Source organism: Ovis aries, chromosome 6 (assembly GCF_016772045.2).
Source record: "Ovis aries strain OAR_USU_Benz2616 breed Rambouillet chromosome 6, ARS-UI_Ramb_v3.0, whole genome shotgun sequence".
Taxonomy (NCBI): domain Eukaryota; kingdom Metazoa; phylum Chordata; class Mammalia; order Artiodactyla; family Bovidae; genus Ovis; species Ovis aries.
Genome location: NC_056059.1, coordinates 37,994,122 through 38,011,764, shown reverse-complemented (window position 1 = coordinate 38,011,764; position 17,643 = coordinate 37,994,122). Strand labels below are relative to the sequence as shown.

Here is a 17,643-nt window from a genome sequence, read left to right as displayed (position 1 = left end):
GTATTTTACTTTTTAATGAACCTAAAAAGAGAGAACTTCGGGTTTTGCTGAACAAAATTTTCATTTCCTGTATTTAAATACTTACCTCTATTTCCTCTGCTTTATAATCAAGTATACATTAACTATTAAACATACATATTTTACACATTATTATGTCCTTCATTTAATACCAAAAAATACCAACTACCAAGAGTTATTAAAATTATAAAGCTAGTAACAGAGACAAAGAGAAAAACAAATCAGAAGAGTTCCCAAAAAAAGCCTAGGCATACATAGAAAAGTAGAATATGACTCTCTTTGCAAGCAGAGGTAGAGAAAGATTTCTTAAATAAAACAAAGTACAAACCATAAGAGATTGGTAATTTTGACATTAGGAATTTTTCCAACAAAAGACATAGTGAAGCGAGTGAAATAATCCATCTAAAGTAGGAAGATCTATAATCCATATAACCCAATGGCTTCCCCTCAGAATATATAAAGAACTCCAATTAATAAGATAAGTCAAGAGGAAAATGAGCAGAACACATTAACAGGCAGTACACAGAAAAAATAAAATTGGTTGCTAAACATTTGAAAAGATGCATAACAATGACATATGATACATATAACCAGATAAACAGAAATTTTAAAATAAGACAATACCAAACATTGGAAAGGATAGGGCTCAGTGAACACTTTTATACAGTTATTGGAAATATAAATTGATAAACTGTTTTGTAGAACACCTGCACCTTATCCAATAAAGCTCATGACATACACCAACAAGTCAACCCTTAGGTATACATCCCAGAAAGATTGTGCACCAGAACCCATGTATAAGAAAGTTCATAGCAACAACACTATTTTAACAAGGAAAAAAAAAAATGCAAACAACTAGAAGGTCCATCAATATCAGAAACAATATAATTGTCTTATACTCATATAGCAGAATGTTATAAGTCAGCAAATAAATATATCAACATGGATGAATGTTAGAAATAATGTTGAGAGCACAGAAAAATATAGTATGATTCACAAAACATACAGAATGATAGCCAAAACTTAACATTATTCAGAGGTTTATACATGTGGTTGGGCTTCCTAGGTGGTAGTAAAGAATCTGTCTGCCAACACAGGAGATGATCCCTGGATCAGGAGATCCCCTGGAGGAGGGCATGGCAACCCACTCCAGGATTCCTGCCTGAAAAATCCCATGGACAGAGGAGCCTGGTGGGCTACAGTCCATGGGGTCGCAAAGAATTAGACACGACTGAGTGACTGAGAACATACACACGTGTTTAACTGTTCAAACAAACAAAAGGCAAGAGAATAATTAAACCAAAATTCAAGATAATCATTAATTCAGAGGGAGAGTGACAGAACTGGAGTGGGACCTAAGATAGGCTTCAAAGGTACTGATGATATTCTTTTTTTTTTTTAAGTTGGATGGTGGCTACTTGAGTATAAGATTTTTCTTAATATAAGTTTCAAAATCATATTATATATGTGTACATATATATGAACTATACTCTTCCATAACATCATAATAAGAAAATTCATCTGCTGAGAATTTAACATTATCAACGAAACTGAAAAAGGATTTAGGGAGCTATACATACCATTAACCACTGGGCATTCATCATCTTTGGGATCCTGAAGGCGTGAAAGAGCAAGAACTGCCTGTATCCTTACATTTGGAACTTTATCTTTCAATCTAATAAGCATGGCTTCATTAATTTTATCAAACAAATCATCATCAATCTGGGCATTTTCTGGCAAATTTCCCAAGAGCTTGTTTATGAGCTGGCACGCTCTAAATCTAACTGCATTGCTGTTTGCTTCATGAGACTGAAACAGAAACAAATCAAAATTTATTCCAAGTTACATACCATTATTAACTTGCAAAAAAACCTTGATCCATAGGCATACTAAACACACATTACACACCACAAAGACTCAAAATATACATTGTCTAAAGTATTCACTAAATTACAAAAGCATATTCCTCTTTGTAGGAACTCTCACTTCTAAAATAGAGAACCCATTTAAAACAAATGTTTATGAGAATTGGCTTAGAATGGTCATTAAAAATTTAATGCAGATTTATTTTTAAAAGTCCACATTTTAATCTTAATGACAGTCCTAATATTTCCATTTTCTCAATTATCAGATATTTCATTCTCTAAGATGCACAAACTCCTATGGCCCTTTTAAAATAGCAAAATTTTCTATACTATTCTCCTGAAATTCTAGTTTTCCTATACCTTTAATAGAAAAGTAAGCAAATAATTTAAAATGCCACCATCCTCCTCCTCTTCATCATTTTCCATATCTGATTGGTGAAATGAAGTAACAAACTTTGCGGCAAATTCTATTACTCTTTCCACAGCTGGTTCTCGTTTATAGACCACCATAGCATATTTAAGGTAATGAACAAACTCTTCATGAAAACCTGTTTTGTCATCCACCTGAAAGAGAAAAGAAACCCTTCAAAAACTTCATGGATTAAATCCTTTTTTCTCAACATTACTCTAAAACGCTGAAAACACCAGCCCTACCACAAACTAAAATCATTATTTAGTAAACTCTCAACTATCCAAACCACCAAAGAGGAAATAAATCTGCACAAATCTCTCTCTAGAGAAATGTACTTCTCGCAGGAAGAAAACAAACGTGAATCTTGACAGTGAAAAGAATTCCTCCGATATTTTTTTCAACACTCCTTAATTCTCCATATGATGCCTTGGTACCAGTTTAGTAAAAATCTGCTTCTTTATGAACAATCCAAAATCAATAACAGCATCTGCATTTTACCGAGTTACCTTTAATGTGCGTGGGCGAGTAGTCGCTGCAGTTGCGTCTGACTTTTCGACCCTATGGACTGTAGCCTGCCAAGTTCCTCTGTCCATCGAATTCTCCAGGCCAAGAATACTGGAGTGGGTTGCCATGCCCTCCTCCAGGGGATCTTCCCGACTCAGGGATTGAACCCGAGTCTCCTGAGGCTCCTGAACTGCAAGCGGATTCTTTACCGCTGAGCCACCGGAGAAGCCCATTACCCTTAGTATTACACAGCAATTCCTTTCCGATAACAACTTTCACATCCTGTCTCATATCCTCAAGCCCTATTATTCTGACATAATTTTTCTAGCACCTCAAGATAATTTATTTTCCCGAAATCCATTGTCCTATTCGTCTCAAGGCTTCATTCAAAAGAAGCAAACAGTATTTACGTGACTAGGAAGAGTCTGGTGCTAATAATTAATTTGCTAATTGGTGATTTGATGCAATTTCACTGCGGCGCGAGGTTTAAGTAATTAGATGTGGGCGGTGACCAGAAGGACAACAACCGTTGAGCCACCGCGTTCAGGACCCAAGATACAGCCAGCCCTACACTAGGTCGACCCGGTGCGCGCAAACATTTCTCTTAGATTCGCCGCCAGAGAATTAACGGTCCACGCCGTAGGCCTCTTCGAACCGGGTCTGGAAGGCTGAAGAGCCTGGAGTCGTGGTGAGATTAGTCGGGAGGGTAGCGGGAAGCCCCTGGGAGAGAGGCCGGGGAGGGGAGAGGCGGGTCCCGGACCGCGGGCGGCCGCGCTTACCGAGCCGTAGGTGCGGTTCAGCGCCACCACCAGCTTCGCCTGGTTCTGGTGAGGCTGCTGCGCCAGCTGGAAGGCCTCCTTAATCGGCAGCAGTCTCTTCTCCTTCCCCATGGCGCCAGTACCCGGCCGAGACGAAGCCTGTTCACGTTCGCCTACAGCTGGCCAAACTGACCAAGGTCCTCATCTCCACTGGGAAGCCGACAGTCGAGGGCGTGGTTACCGCCAAAGCTTTCAAACAACTCCCGCGGGAGAAGGAAATACCGCGAGACTACCGCGAGACTACCGCGAACGCGTAGAGCGGCGAGAGCTGGAAGAGACGAATCCACCGCCTTCAACCTCACGGTTTGGGCGCATGCGCTGGGTGTCTTTTAAGCCGTTTTCTGAGGGGGATTTGGCGTTTCTAAGAGAAAGGGTCATTGGCTCCCCCGGAAGAGATATCCGCCGGGAGTGAGTACCCTGTGGAGATTCGCCTGTTGGAGCCGAGCTGGTGGCGCTAGGCCTAGTCGGGTCTTGCGGCTGGGGGTGAGGCGAGGAAGAAGAATCCTCCATGGGTGAGAACAGGGACTCTGCCGAGGGGAAGAATCCCTGCTCCCCCTTTAGGAGAGGAGTTCCTTTGGAGATGCGTGGAGGAGGGAAGGCTGGGGCGTCTGGGAGCGCTGGGAGCGCCCCGGCTTCTACTGAGAAGGGAAATGTCCCTAGGTCTTCTGATTGAGGCGAGCCGCTTTTTAATTCTGAGCGGTTGTTGTCCTTCTGGTCAATGCCCACATCTAATTACTTAAACCTCTCCCCACAGTGAAATTGCTGGTGAAGAGTCTGCAGACGTGGGAGGCAGTTGGGGAAGAGAGGCACGAGTAAATTTAGATAAAGCTTGTTGTTTTGAAGGCCTGGTTTACAAACGTGCATGTTGTTTAGTCGCTAAGTCGTGTCCAACTCTTCGCGATCCCAGAGACTGTGGCCCGCCAGGCTGCTCTGTCCGTGGGATTTCCCAGGCAAGAATACTGAAGTGGGTTGCCATTTCCTCCTCCACGGGATCTTCCCCACCCTGGGATCTAACCCGCATCTCCTGCTTTGGCTGGAGGGAGCAACTGAGCCACCAGGGAAGCCCCACAAAGGTACCTGAGGGCAATGTTTTCAACAAAGGAGAACACAGATTGGAAAAGGGTATAGAGATTAAGATAAATTGCCTTCCGAATTTTTTTTAATGGAGTTATTTCAGGTAGAAATCAACATCTCCATAATTACAGCCAACTAAAGAATTAAATTACAGTGCTTCATGTATGCGTTTTTCCTATCAAACTATCTTCCCTCCCCAGCAGTAATAGATTTTCTTCTCTTTTTTTTGTGGGGGGGGGAAGGAATTTTCTTAATTTACTGGTAACTTTTATGTGTTAATGACATATGAATAAATCTATGAATAAGTATACTGTATTGTTTTCATGTTCTAAGGTTATATGAATAATCATGGAAGCTGCTTTTTCCCATAACTGTTATTTTTGAAGTTTATTCATATTGATACTTTCATAACAGTAACTGAACACCTCATGGACCCTTTTTCTAGGAAAAAGTAATCAGTGTTTGATCTAGGAAGGAAAAGGAAAATTTTACTCAGGCCAACCTGAGGATTATAACCCATGAGATAGTCTTTCAGAAAGTTCTGAGGACTGTTCTGCCCTATAGAGGTCTAAGCACGATTATATATGTTTTTGAGACGAAGGGTGTCTGTCAACGCATTATTGACAGTTTACACAATCCAGACCTATGGGTGTGAAGAGAATAGTAGGTCATAGAAGACCCCATACAAGATTAAGAAGGAAGGTTATCTCCTAGGAGTTCTTAATAGTGCAGCTACACAACACACACTAAAGGGGAGGGAGGAGGCCCAAATAGCCAGAGGAAAAATTTTATATTTTAATTTTTCTTTTCTTGTCATAAAATTGTATTTTATTTCATTACCTTTTATGCCAAGACAGTGTTCTAAGCACTTTACTTCATTTAATCCTCAGATGCAACCCTTGAAACTACTTCTCCTTTTTAAGAAGAGGAAACTGAGGTACAGATAGGTTTCTCTAATAGTCTATTGTTTGAGTATGCCATAATTTGTTCATCCATTCCCTTGCTTCATAGTCCTAATTCCTGAAATATTGTAGGTATTCAAATGCTAGTTAATAAATATGGTAGCAGTTGGAGTTCCCATAATTTCAAAATTATCAAAATGTCTAATTTCTGAAAAGGCAAGATGTGTGGGTACTTTAGGTTAATCAGCTGAGGAAAATCATAGAGGTTTAAGAGTACATGAAATATGCTTGATAACAATTTTAACCTCACTGTAGATTAAAATGTAGAGTATCTAGACAGCCGTGGTGAAAGAAACGTAGAAAGGGCTTTTTTTTTTAACCAAATATATCCAAAATAGCATCTCAACATGTATTCAACATAAATTGAGAATTATTTTACATTAGCCACATTTCAAATGCTAAATGGAGCTAGTGGCTGCAGTATTAGTGTAAAACTATTCTTACTTTGGGAACCACTGAACTTACCATTTGTTTTTCATCTAAAATCAATTGGTGAGCTAAAAGTTTGAGCAAACTAATATTTGGAGGCATTTTTCCTATTTTGGAGCCTTTTATTGCTCAGGCTTCCCTTATGCTTTGGGTGTCTGCTACCTTTGTTGCTTTTTTAACTGTGCAGTTCTGTTACTTCCTTTACCTTATTTTATTGGACTATCTCACCACAAATTCTTACCATTTTGTAAGTTACTGAAGGGTGAGGCATTGGCCACCAGAGGTCAGCCTAACTATCTTGATTAGCTCTGTGGAGGTGAGGTTTAATAATATGTCTTTGTTCAGTATTTTTTTAACATTATAATCTGAAAACTTTTTTAAAAAGATACTGGATTACAAAAATGTCAGTTTTGGAATGGTAGAAGATAGTTGCAAACCATATATCTCATAATAAGTTAATAGAAAAAATATAGAAGAACTCATACAATTCAATAGTGAATTAATAATAACCTAATTAAAAATGAGCAAAGGACCTGAATAGACAAATTTTCCAAAGAACACATGCAAATGGCCAACCAGTATATGAAAAGGTGGTCAACATCATGAATCATCAGGGAAATTCAAATGAAAACCACAGTAAAGTATCACTTCACATCTGTCAGAATGACTATTAAAAAGTCTAAAGATAACAAGTGTTGATGAGGATGTACAGAAAAAGGAACACTGATACATGTTCAGTTCAGTCGCTCAGTCGTGTCCGACTCTTTGCGATCCCATGAATCGCAGCATGCCAGGCCTCCCTGTCCATCACCAACTCCCGGAGTTCACTCAGACTCACATCCTAGTCAGTGATGCCATCCAGCCATCATCCTCTGTCGTCCCCGTCTCCTGCCCCCAATCCCTCCCAGCATTAGAGGTGGGCAGCAATATGAAAGTTCCTCAAAAAAGTAAAAATAGAACTGTCATATGATCCAGGAATCCCCCTTCTTGGTATATATTCAAAGGAAATAAAATTACTATCTCAAAGATGTATCTGCACTCCCATGTTTATTGCAGCATTATTCACAGTAGCCAAGGTGTGGAAATAAGTGTCCATCAATGAGTAAATGGATAAAGAATCTGTAACATTTATATACAGACATGATTCAATCTTTTAAAAAAAAGGAAATTCTACAATTTACAGCAACATGGGTCAACCTGGAGGACATTCTGCCATATAAAACAAACCAAACACAAAGACAAATCCTATATGATCCTATTTACATGTGGAATCTCAAACAGTTGAACTCACAGTAACAGAGTAGAAAGGGAGTTATCAGTGGCTAGCGACGGAGGAGCCTGGTAGGCTACAGTCCATGGGGGTTGCTAAGAGTCAGGCACGACAGCGACTTCACTTTCACTTTTCACTTTCATGCATTGGAGAAGGAAATGGCAACCCACTCCAGTGTTCTTGCCAGGAGAATCCCAGGGATGGGGGAGCCTGGTGGGCTGCCATCTCTGGGGTCGCACAGAGTCGGACACAACTGAAGCAACTTAGCAGCAGCAGCTGGTTAAGGAAATAGGAAGAACTCCTGGAATTGGTGATGGACAGGGAGGCCTGGCGTGCTGCGATTCATGGAGTCACAGAGTTGGATACAACTGAGCGACTGAACTGAAATGAAAACATACAAACTTTCTGGAGACCTAATGTACGTTGTGGTGACGATAGTTAATTATGTATACTTGAAGTTTACTGGGAGTAGATCCTAAGTGTTCTCATCACATCACATGCAGGAAAAAAAAAACCTGTGAGGTGATGGATATTTTCATTAGCTTGATTGTGGTAATCATTTCACAGTGAATACATATCTCAGGATATCATGTACCTGTTAAATATATACAATTTGTCAATCGTACCTCAATAAAACTGGCTTTATTTTTAAAAAGATACTATGTTAAACTCACTGCCTTTCATTTATCTGTGTCTTGACTTTTAATGCTATTGGGGAAAAGAAATTGTAGCAATTAAACTAAGCAAACTAAAGAATTTGTATAGTAAGGCTATTTCTGAAATTACAGAAAAATCATTCTTTCAAGGTAAATTTTACATGGGAGTACCTAGAGTGATTAATTCAGTTTTTATGTTTTTTGTTCAATTACTTCATCATCATATACGTATACATGTTGTTGCTAAGTCGTATCCAACTCTGTGACCCTGTGAGTGTAGCCTGCCTGGCTCTCTGTCCATGGGATTTCCCAGTAATTCAGTTTTGATATGCCTATAACTGCTTCTGCAATGGCTGAGACAGTAAAGAATCTGCCTGCAATACAGGATACCTGGGTTTGATCCCTGAGTTGGGAAGATCCCCTGGAGAAGGAAATGGCAACCCTCTCCAGTATTCTTGCCTGGAAAATCCCATGAACAGAGGAGCCTGGCAGGCTACAGTTCATGCGGTTGCAGAGAGTGGGACAACTAACACACTATAGTGCCTGTGGAATGTAAGAGGTTAACAGGATGAGTTCACTCTAGATTTTATAGATGCCTTCAAAGAAACTTTGTCTTATTTCTGCTATAGTAGAATGACCCTTTTAAAGAATGCTTTGAATAGCACAATAACTAAAGTATAGCCAATTATTAGTCTTGCAGATGAAATCTGGTTGAATGAAAATAGTAAAACTATGAGGACAGAAGAATTAAAAGCTAAAACCTCCTATCTCAATAAAATACTTATAATACATTTATAGTTTTCTTTTTGTTTTCAGATTGAAGTAGGTAATATAAACTTTTTAAAGTATTCTTAAAGATGAAGTTTAAGTTACAAGCAATTCCCTTTGTGTGGCTTTAATAGTATCTTTGTTGATCATGTTTTTAAATATTATTTCATATGTCTATATATCTTTCTCATACATGTATATTAAAATTTTCATATTTTTGTCTCCCTAAAATAAAGGTAAAACGTGCTTGTGTAGTTATAACAGGCCTCTACCATTCTCTCATTAATTTTTTTTTAAAAACTTGCTAAGCCCCTAATATGTGCCATTGCTGAGAACTAAATTAGATAAAATGAGTAGAAGCCAGAGAAATATTCTCTTATTTTAGTTGGCCATGCTGCACAGCATGTGGAATCTTAGTTCCCAGAGCAGGTATCTAACCTGTGTCCCCTGCATTGGGAGCATGGCATCTTTACCACTGAACTACCAGGAAGTCCCAGAGAAATGTTCTTTAGATGAACATTACTGACAGGAAGCCAGCCCTTATCACCTCTATGTATTTGACCCTAGAGATGTTACAGACTTTCATTTTGAAAATCATTCTTACAGAATGGCATAAATGGGATGTTGATAATTTGGTTTTGCTTATTTCATTTGTTATTGTTCAGTTGCTAAGTCCCGGCCAACTCTGCAATTTAACCTATGCTTGTAGTCCATCTGTGTTGCTATGTATACTTCTAATGTGCTTTCATCACATGTTGCCTATCCATTCCTCTAGGGATGGAAACTTTGAATGCTTCTAATTCTTTAACATCAGAGATGAAGCTTCAGAATACATGTTGGTTTTCCGGAGATTTTCTCTGTTATATAAACCCAAGAGTAGAATTGCTGGATCCTGAGATGTGCAGATAGTCTAGCTAAGTAGGGCTGCCAGATTGCTCTTCAGAAAGGTTAGCCCAGTCTATAATACCACCAATAGTGCTGGTTTCTAAAGGAATTCCTTTAGTCCCCTCACTAACACCTGGCCTTATCCATCTTCCTAATTTTTACCAAAATAATAGAATAATGTGATATCTCTTTACTCACGTAGAGTTAATGGCCTGTGGATTGTTTCTTCTGTAAAGTGGGTATTGTCCTTTGCCCATTTCTTTATTGAGATTGCTACCTTTGTTGTTGATTTGTAATTAACTTCTTTCTTGATGTCTTTACTTCATTCCAAAAAAGATTAATTTTGATGTGATTGAACTCATCATAGTTTGGTCTTGTGCTTTATGGTTTGTTTTTTTTTTTTTTTAAGAAGTCCTCTGCTCCTAAATCACAAAGATATTCTCCTGCATTATATTCTAGTGACTATATAGTCTTATACTTCTCACTTAGATCTTTAATCTGTCATGAGTCCTCCTTTGTATGTGGCATTATATAGGTAACTTTTATTTTTCTTCATATGAGCCAGATTTACCAATATTATGTGCTAGATGGATTCATCCCCCTTTGATTTATGTGCTAACTTTATATTACATTCTAAAATTTTATGTGGTTCTATTTCTGAGCTTTGTTCCATTGGACTATTTGTTCTTATATTCTACCAGAGAAGCCCTGTTCTTGTACTAACTCTACCTTATTTTAATTTCTGTAGCTTCTCTAATATGTGTTACTATCCTGTAGGCCAAGAACCTCCTTTAGGCTTCTGTTTAAATAGTTGGTGTAGCTATATATGGAATTTTATTCTTAACATATGAGGATTGTATAAATTGGAAAAACGTTAACTTTATAGTATTCATTTGTTCCATCCAAGAGCATGGAGTGTCTGTTTATTTTAAATTATGTGTCCTTGATTAGAATTTTACAGTCTTCTTTATAGAGGTCTTGAATATTATTGATTAGTTCTTAAATCCTTCATAGGTTTAGTCTGAGTTTTTTTTTTTTTTTCCTTTTCTTTATTGTGAAAGTGTTTCTGTAATATATTTTATGGTCCATATTGCTGGTATAGAAGTTAAGAGTGCCTGTGGTCAAATCCTATCATTTTGTAGATATAGGACCCTGGACAAGTAGCTTAAACCTCATGTATAAAATGGGGACAATAAAAGTACCTATCTTACAGGATCATTAGAATTTCAATGAGTAGTGTTTGTACAATTCCTAGAATAGTATTTGGCAAATAGTAAGTGCTATATAAACAAGTTAATGAATATTCATAGGTTAATCTGTGAATTAGAAAAAAGATTCAGGAACCGTATTGAGCTTTTTTGGTAGCTCTAATAGTTTATATTTTAGGTTTTGTTTTTTTTTAATTTGGATGACTATATCATCTGTAAAATAGTTTTATCTCTTTACAGTTCTTACCCTTTTTAAAAAAATAGTGTTGACTAGGACTTTGGTACTTTGTTACACAGTATCAGTCATCAGGATCACCCTACGTGATTCATTTTTAAAGAGAATATATCTAAATTTCTCATTTAGGATAATATTTGCTGAAAGTTTTTGGTAGATAAGTTTTACCATGATGAGAAAGTAGCTTTCTCTTCCAATCTGGTAAAAGTGTTTTGGTTTTTTAAGTCATAAATAGGCATTGGTCAAAAACTAAGACTTAAATTTCCACAATTGATAAAATTATCTGATTTTTTCTGTTTTATTACTATAGTGATTTATATTTATAAATTTATGAAACTGAGATGTTCTTGCTTTCAAGTTCTACATGATTATGACATTCTTTTTTTCTTTATTACACTATTACATTTCGTTAGGTAGTATTTTAAATTTTTGCTAGTAAAATGAGCCTGTATCTTTCTTACATGCTTCATCTCTAGATTTAATTAATGTTTTATTATCTTCATGAAAGAAGCTAATCAGTTTTATGCTTTTTTGCTTTTTTCTGGAACAGTTAATATAAAATATGTATTAATTTTCTTGGAAGTTTAATGGAACTGTCTTATGAGAGTGGTGTTTTTAATAGGCGGTTATTACCTTTTCACTTTCTTTAATACTGGTCTGTTTTATTCCAGTTATCGATTTATTCCTATATGAATTTTAGTATTTTATATTCTTCTAGAATTTAGCCAGCTTATCTAGGTTTTCACATGTTAGCATATATTATGTTTTTACTTTTAATCTTTTTTGGAGTATTTTTAAATCTCTTTCTTGATAAGTATCACTAGTTTTGTTTTTCTTATTCATATTTTCAGAAAACTGTCTTTTAGTTTTATCAACCTATTTTTCCATTATATATACTATTTAATTTCTGCCTTTATTATTTCTTTTCTGCTTATTTTGCTGTTGCTTTTTTCCTGTTATCTTGAATGCCTAACTTGTGGGTATTTAAACTTCCTTATTTCCTCACAAGTGTTTTCAAAGCTATGAATTTCTTCTAAGTACTGGTTTGGCCATGCTCCACAAATTTTGCCTTGTATGGTTATGATATCTTTTGGGGGGGTATTAAGATTGCTATCTGAGCATTATTCTGGTCCACAGTTACCTGATAACATCTTTTTTCATATTTCTGGTTTTGACCTTTTTGGATCTTTTTGCTTTAAAGTATGTTATTGAATCTTATTTTGTTTTGTTAATTCATTCTGAGTGTCTGTCTTTTAATTATGAATTTAAGCTGTTTATAGTCATTGTAATTCCTGCTATATTAAGATTTATGCCTGCCATAATCTGTAGAGTATAGTCATAGGACCACAACCTTTGGGTCCCAGCAAGAGTTCTGACATCTAGAAACTACAATGAGGACAGGTCTCCTAAAACTAATGCCAAGAAGCACCTCTAAAGATAAAAATGGTACCTTTTACAGCTCCCTATTTGGAGTTCGAAGCATAAGGGATCTGATTTGGCAGAGAATTATCTGGTATAGAACTCCATAATAAAAAACAAACTAGCCCAGGTATGTACCAACAAAGGATTAAAGTGGCCCCAGGCTTTCCTTCCCAATTTTGTCATGGTAGGAGCCAGTCCCAGTTGGAGAATCTGCCTAAGTTTATGTGCTGAAGATGGGAAAGCCAGTAAGGCTTTTTGCTTAGCATCAGTGTGCTTGGATACTCTATGAAGTTAGATGGATAATAATGTTACCCAGTGCTTTCAAACTTTAATATCATGTCTCAAGTCTTCTCATTCACAGGTTAAGGCTACCTTTGCAGATGGTCCAGCAACTAAGTCGCCAGTTTCCAAGGGCATTTGCACCATCTATGGAAAACATCGGATCCTTGCACACCAGACAGATCCTTGGCAACTCATCCTACCATCCCCCTGCACAAAAGTTACTGCACCAGCTGACAAAGAAGGCAATCACTGAGTTTCTTTTCATTACCAAATAAATACAATATCTCTGCCAACAAAAAAGAGTACACAAAGTGTCTCTTCATGAAATCGCAACCAGTTGAGACCATGCTAAGCAAATCAGCTTGTCTATACAGTGACCTCTTCTTTTCTTCAATAGCCGGGATTTGAAGGAGAGACTCTGACCTGTGCCACTGGTAAGTGACTAACTTTTACACACTGAACTGGTGCTGAGAACTGAGCTGTCGTCTTTGTAAGTGAAGAATATACAACATAATCTTGAAGAACTGTACAGTGTTGCAAGCCAGAGTCATACTATGTGTGTATAACAGACTGAGAAACAAGTGAATCTTATTGAAACAATTTCTCATCTTTTGCTTTATTTGCCAGTGTCAGTGTTTTGCTGGCTTAGATTGTTACCTTTTTCTGGTATCTTTTTTCCTACACTGTTGGTCTATTTTAATGGGTCCTAGAAATCCCTCTCCTGATCCCTTATCAGAATCAGAAAGTGAGGAAGAAGAAAACACTAACTACCTAAATGAGAGTTCTGGGGAAGAGTGGGATTCCTCTGAAGAAGAGGACCCTGTGGTGCCCAACCTAACACCTCTTGAGAGTCTTGCCTGGCAGGTTAAGTGCCTTTTAAAATATTCTACAACTTGGAAACCTTTAAATCCTAATTCCTGGTTATATCATGCTAAACTCCTGGATGCTAGCACACCAGTCCATATACTTCGAGAGATAGGTCTGAGACTCTCTCATTGCTCCCATTGTGTACCCAAACTGGAACCAATTCCTGAATGGCCTCCTCTGGCTTCTTGTGGAGTACCACCTTTTCAAAAGCCCCTTCTAAGTCCCAGCCGGCTTTCTAGAGAGCATGCCACTCTAAATGGAGCACTGCAGTTTGCCACCAAACAGTTAAGTCGAACATTGAGTAGAGCCACCCCCATACCTGAATACCTAAAACAGGTTCCTAATTCCTGTGTTTCTGGTTGTTGCTGTGGCTGGTTAACTAAAACAGTTAAGGAAACAACCCGCACTGAACCCATCAACACTACTTATTCCTACACTGACTTCCAAAAGGCAGTTAACAAACTCCTAACTGCATCACTATAAAAAACCCACCCACCATTCATTCTCATCTCACGTTCCCAGTTGAGAAAGGAACACAGTTACACAGCCCACAGTTGAGAAACAAATGTCTTCTCAGACAAACTATCCCATCTTCAGAAGCCAAAGTACCGTCCAGTACTAAATACATACCCTAAGAGTCCTGTAACTCAACTACAGAAGATGTGCAGTGCAAGCATTCCCTTTGAAAGACTCTGTGGATGAGAAGAGAACTTCAATAGAGAATTAGTTAAAAGGGACTTTTTTACAAAAAATTGTTGACTATTCTCCTCACTCGGGTCTCCCAACAGTTTACTCTGCATGTCTAATAGACTTAACTAGATACCTAATTATCAATGGGAAGGAAAAGTAGGCCACTGTCCCACTGGTTACCCAACCTTCAGAATAGCCATTGTGGAAACTGGTAAATTAGCTACTGCTAATAACACCTTTCTGAGCATACTTTTCTCTAATACTCATTTTCAGAGAGGTTTTTGATTTAAATAGAATAACTGGACAAAAGAAAATGGTAGGACTATGGATTTAACTCCCAGTTTTATATTGATAGTCCTGCATAGGGCATCCTTTAGGGGTTCCTATTTGTGGGGAGGGAGTGCAGCGCAGCAGTGCATAGTCACTTAGTTGTGTCTGATTCTTTGCAACCCCGTGGACTGTAACCCACCAATGTAGTAGCAGCCTACACTACTTCAGACGTATTATGGGACCTACAGTTACAGCATACACATTTTATAGGTTCCCACCAGGCTGTCTCTAGATAAACTGGCTTGTAAGATCATGTGTGTGTGTGTGCTCAGTCTTGTTTGACTCTTTGCAACCCCATGGACTATAGCCTGCAAGGTTCTGCTATCCATGGAATTTTCCAGGCAAGAATATTGGGGTGGGTTGCCATTTCCTCCTCCAGGGAATCTTTCTGACCCAGAGATGAACCTGCGTCTCTTGCATCTCCTGCATTGGCAGGCAGATTCTTTACCACTGTGTCATGTGAGAAGCCTTGTAAGATCATACATAGAGTTTAAACAGACACTTGCTCTGTAGGGAATATATTTCCTGCATCCTGGCATCTAGACTTTAGTTGGTAGCAAATAAAACACATTCTAAAAGAACAATGGGAAAGAAAAGCATTTATGCTAGTGGATGAAAGTATTTTATCTGTCTGTTTCCTGGAGCAGTATTCATGCACTTTCAGAATCTATTGCAAACTTTTAGGAACCCTTCTAACTTTAAAGAACTTGACTGCAGTAAATCTCAGCCTAATACAATCTGAAGTGTTTCTGTGTGTGACTTTAGATTTTTTTCTGGTTGAATAGAAAGCATACACAGCCTTGCAAATGAGTCTTGCTGTGTCAAAACATAGAAGTCAACATACATAAAATGTATGAGGCCAGTAAGTCTTTTTACACACCTATAATAAAGAGGAAATCTGTATGTGATCCTGGTTGGCTGGGCATCTAAAGGGAATCAGAAAATAGATTGTTAAAGGTGTATGTATGTGGAGATATATATATATATATATATATATATACTTCCTTATTTTAGTTTTGCTTTTTCTTGTTCTCCATAATTAAGTGCTGTATACAAGGTGGCATCAAAAAATGGAAGCATTAATGGAATCATAAATTCTATAAAATGTATAGCAACTTTGAGAAAGAAGAATGTTTCTAACCTAATGAGAAATTTCTACTGAGCCTTAGTTGTTTCATCTTAAGGAAAAGGAGGGAATTATAGTGGGTAGAAAAAAAATATTTGTGAATGGAAAATTACTAAATTGAAACCATATAATGTTAGTGTAACTGAATGTAACAGTAACTGCTCCTATGTAGATATTCTATTAAATTGTGTTTTTTTTTTTATGTTAGAAAAACATGTTTCTTTTTTTCAAAGGGGGAGGTGGGAAGAAGTAGGGAGATCTGAAAATTAAAATATGTTGATGTTTATGTAACCGTAATATGTTCCTTTTTCTGTGTGTGTGCATGCGTGTGTGTGTATAAAAGTGCCTTGAACACATGAACACATCTTTGCTGTTCATTCCAAAAGGAAGCCTTTTCCCAGCTTCCCAGCTGAATAAAGCAATAGCTTTGTACATGCTGAACAGAGTATGGTTATTTGTTCCTAACAAAATGAAATAGATTCTACTTTGCTTAAGGCATAGTCAACATTCACTAAGTGCTAAATAGAGTCCATAGAGATACAGTGGATCTCATAGGAGGTGACTTGGCTGTCCTAGGAAAGAAACATAATTGAAGAAAGTGTTAGATATTCAGTCCAAACCTAGGTTTGAACCCATTTGTTTGTATATATTAAGTAGTTTCAGATTGCACAAAATGATAGGTACCCGAATAAGCCTTAAGACTACTACTTTTTGTGTGTCGTGTGTGGGGCTGGGGGTCAATTAACTACTTTCACACTCTCTCTCTCCATGGGCCTTGGTTAAATTCAGTCACCATAATTAGGATTAAAAAGGATGAGTTTATTCTCTATCAAAATATTTATCAAAGAGGTGGGAAAAAGGATTTCTAAACCAACAGACATCAGTGTTATTTAAAGGTGTTATTTTTTCTTGGTGCAAATAGTCTTTTTGTTGAAGCAGTCCAGGAAACTTGAGCCCAGAAGACCATAATCATGTTTTTTAAGCCAGTCAGCTTCCTAACAGAAGGAAGAAATCTAGACATGGCAGGAAGAGGGTAGATGTTAGGTCACCTTTAAGGAATTATCTTGTTGGGACTCCTATCACAACTATCCATCTAAAATTTTTTCTCTATGATGAAAATAGTGTTTTGATACTAGAGTAGATTCCTAAAGCAATTAGGACTTTAGTTCAAGTCAGTTGGGTTGTTTGCTTACTGATAACATAAATTCTGTTACATCTCTTAACAAATGATTTTCTTCTTTTGGCTCCATTGTTAGAGAACCCAGCATCTTTTGGAGCAGCCCATTAGTTTTAAATAGAGATACAGTTGTTCATCTAATAACATTATGGAGTGCCTACTATAATTGAAGATACTCACTGAGAGTACAAAATTAAGATATATAAGAAGTTAGTTTCAAAATGTGTTGAACCAATGTGAATTATCCCAAGGCTTTTGGCTATTAGTGCTTATTTACTGTGGGCTAGAGTCAGGCTCACAGTAAATAAGCTTACTCCTTACACTGGCTGGTAATTATTTGAAAATGAGACAGCCATCCAAGCATAGTGGATATTCAAATGGAGAGCACACCCCAACAATTAAACCCCACAAGAGGTAGTCAGATAAGGGAATACATAAAATAAATAGGTATCTTATACACAGATTTAAATTGTATATACTAAATTCACAAGGCAGTCGCACACAAAAATCAAGACCCGAAGTGTTTTGCTCATATGACTGATGTATATATAAAGGCCCAGAAAGTCTGGACCTCTCAGATTTCATGAGACAACTCTATACAAGCCGCTGCCTTAATATAAGTCTACAAATGACCAGTATCCATTG

General features: G+C 37.5%; 2 protein-coding genes across 23 annotated transcripts in view; one reads left to right on the top strand and one right to left on the bottom strand.

Moving 5' to 3' along the window:
* Nucleotides 1-3,787, bottom strand: part of NCAPG (non-SMC condensin I complex subunit G) — a 44,945-nt gene extending 41,158 nt beyond the window's left edge. Inside the window, exons 1-3 of one of the 2 annotated variants that reach the window (XM_027970895.3) lie at nucleotides 3,579-3,787; nucleotides 2,244-2,447; nucleotides 1,599-1,827 (exon numbers count right to left, since the gene is read on the bottom strand). In XM_027970895.3, the coding sequence (XP_027826696.1) occupies nucleotides 1,599-1,827; nucleotides 2,244-2,447; nucleotides 3,579-3,689 (544 nt within the window). In that variant the 5' untranslated portion in view covers nucleotides 3,690-3,787. Of the gene's footprint in view, nucleotides 1-1,598; nucleotides 1,828-2,243; nucleotides 2,448-2,801 lie in introns of both variants that reach the window. The other variant, XM_060416905.1, reaches the window with a different exon arrangement.
* DCAF16 (DDB1 and CUL4 associated factor 16) lies at nucleotides 3,673-16,262 on the top strand. 21 transcript variants are annotated; one of them, XM_060416909.1, is made up of 4 exons: nucleotides 3,673-4,025; nucleotides 4,525-4,690; nucleotides 5,582-5,628; nucleotides 12,873-16,262. In XM_060416909.1, exons 1-4 carry the CDS (start codon nucleotides 3,688-3,690, stop codon nucleotides 13,081-13,083), a joined length of 762 nt encoding a protein of 253 aa, XP_060272892.1. In that variant the 5' UTR covers nucleotides 3,673-3,687; the 3' UTR covers nucleotides 13,084-16,262. The 21 variants fall into 21 exon arrangements, 15 of the variants coding, with proteins under 15 accessions (XP_060272892.1, XP_060272889.1, XP_060272893.1 ...); XM_060416906.1 differs by having other exon boundaries at nucleotides 4,372-4,690; nucleotides 12,888-16,262; XM_060416910.1 differs by having other exon boundaries at nucleotides 12,888-16,118.
* The last annotated feature ends 1,381 nt before the right edge of the window (nucleotides 16,263-17,643 follow it).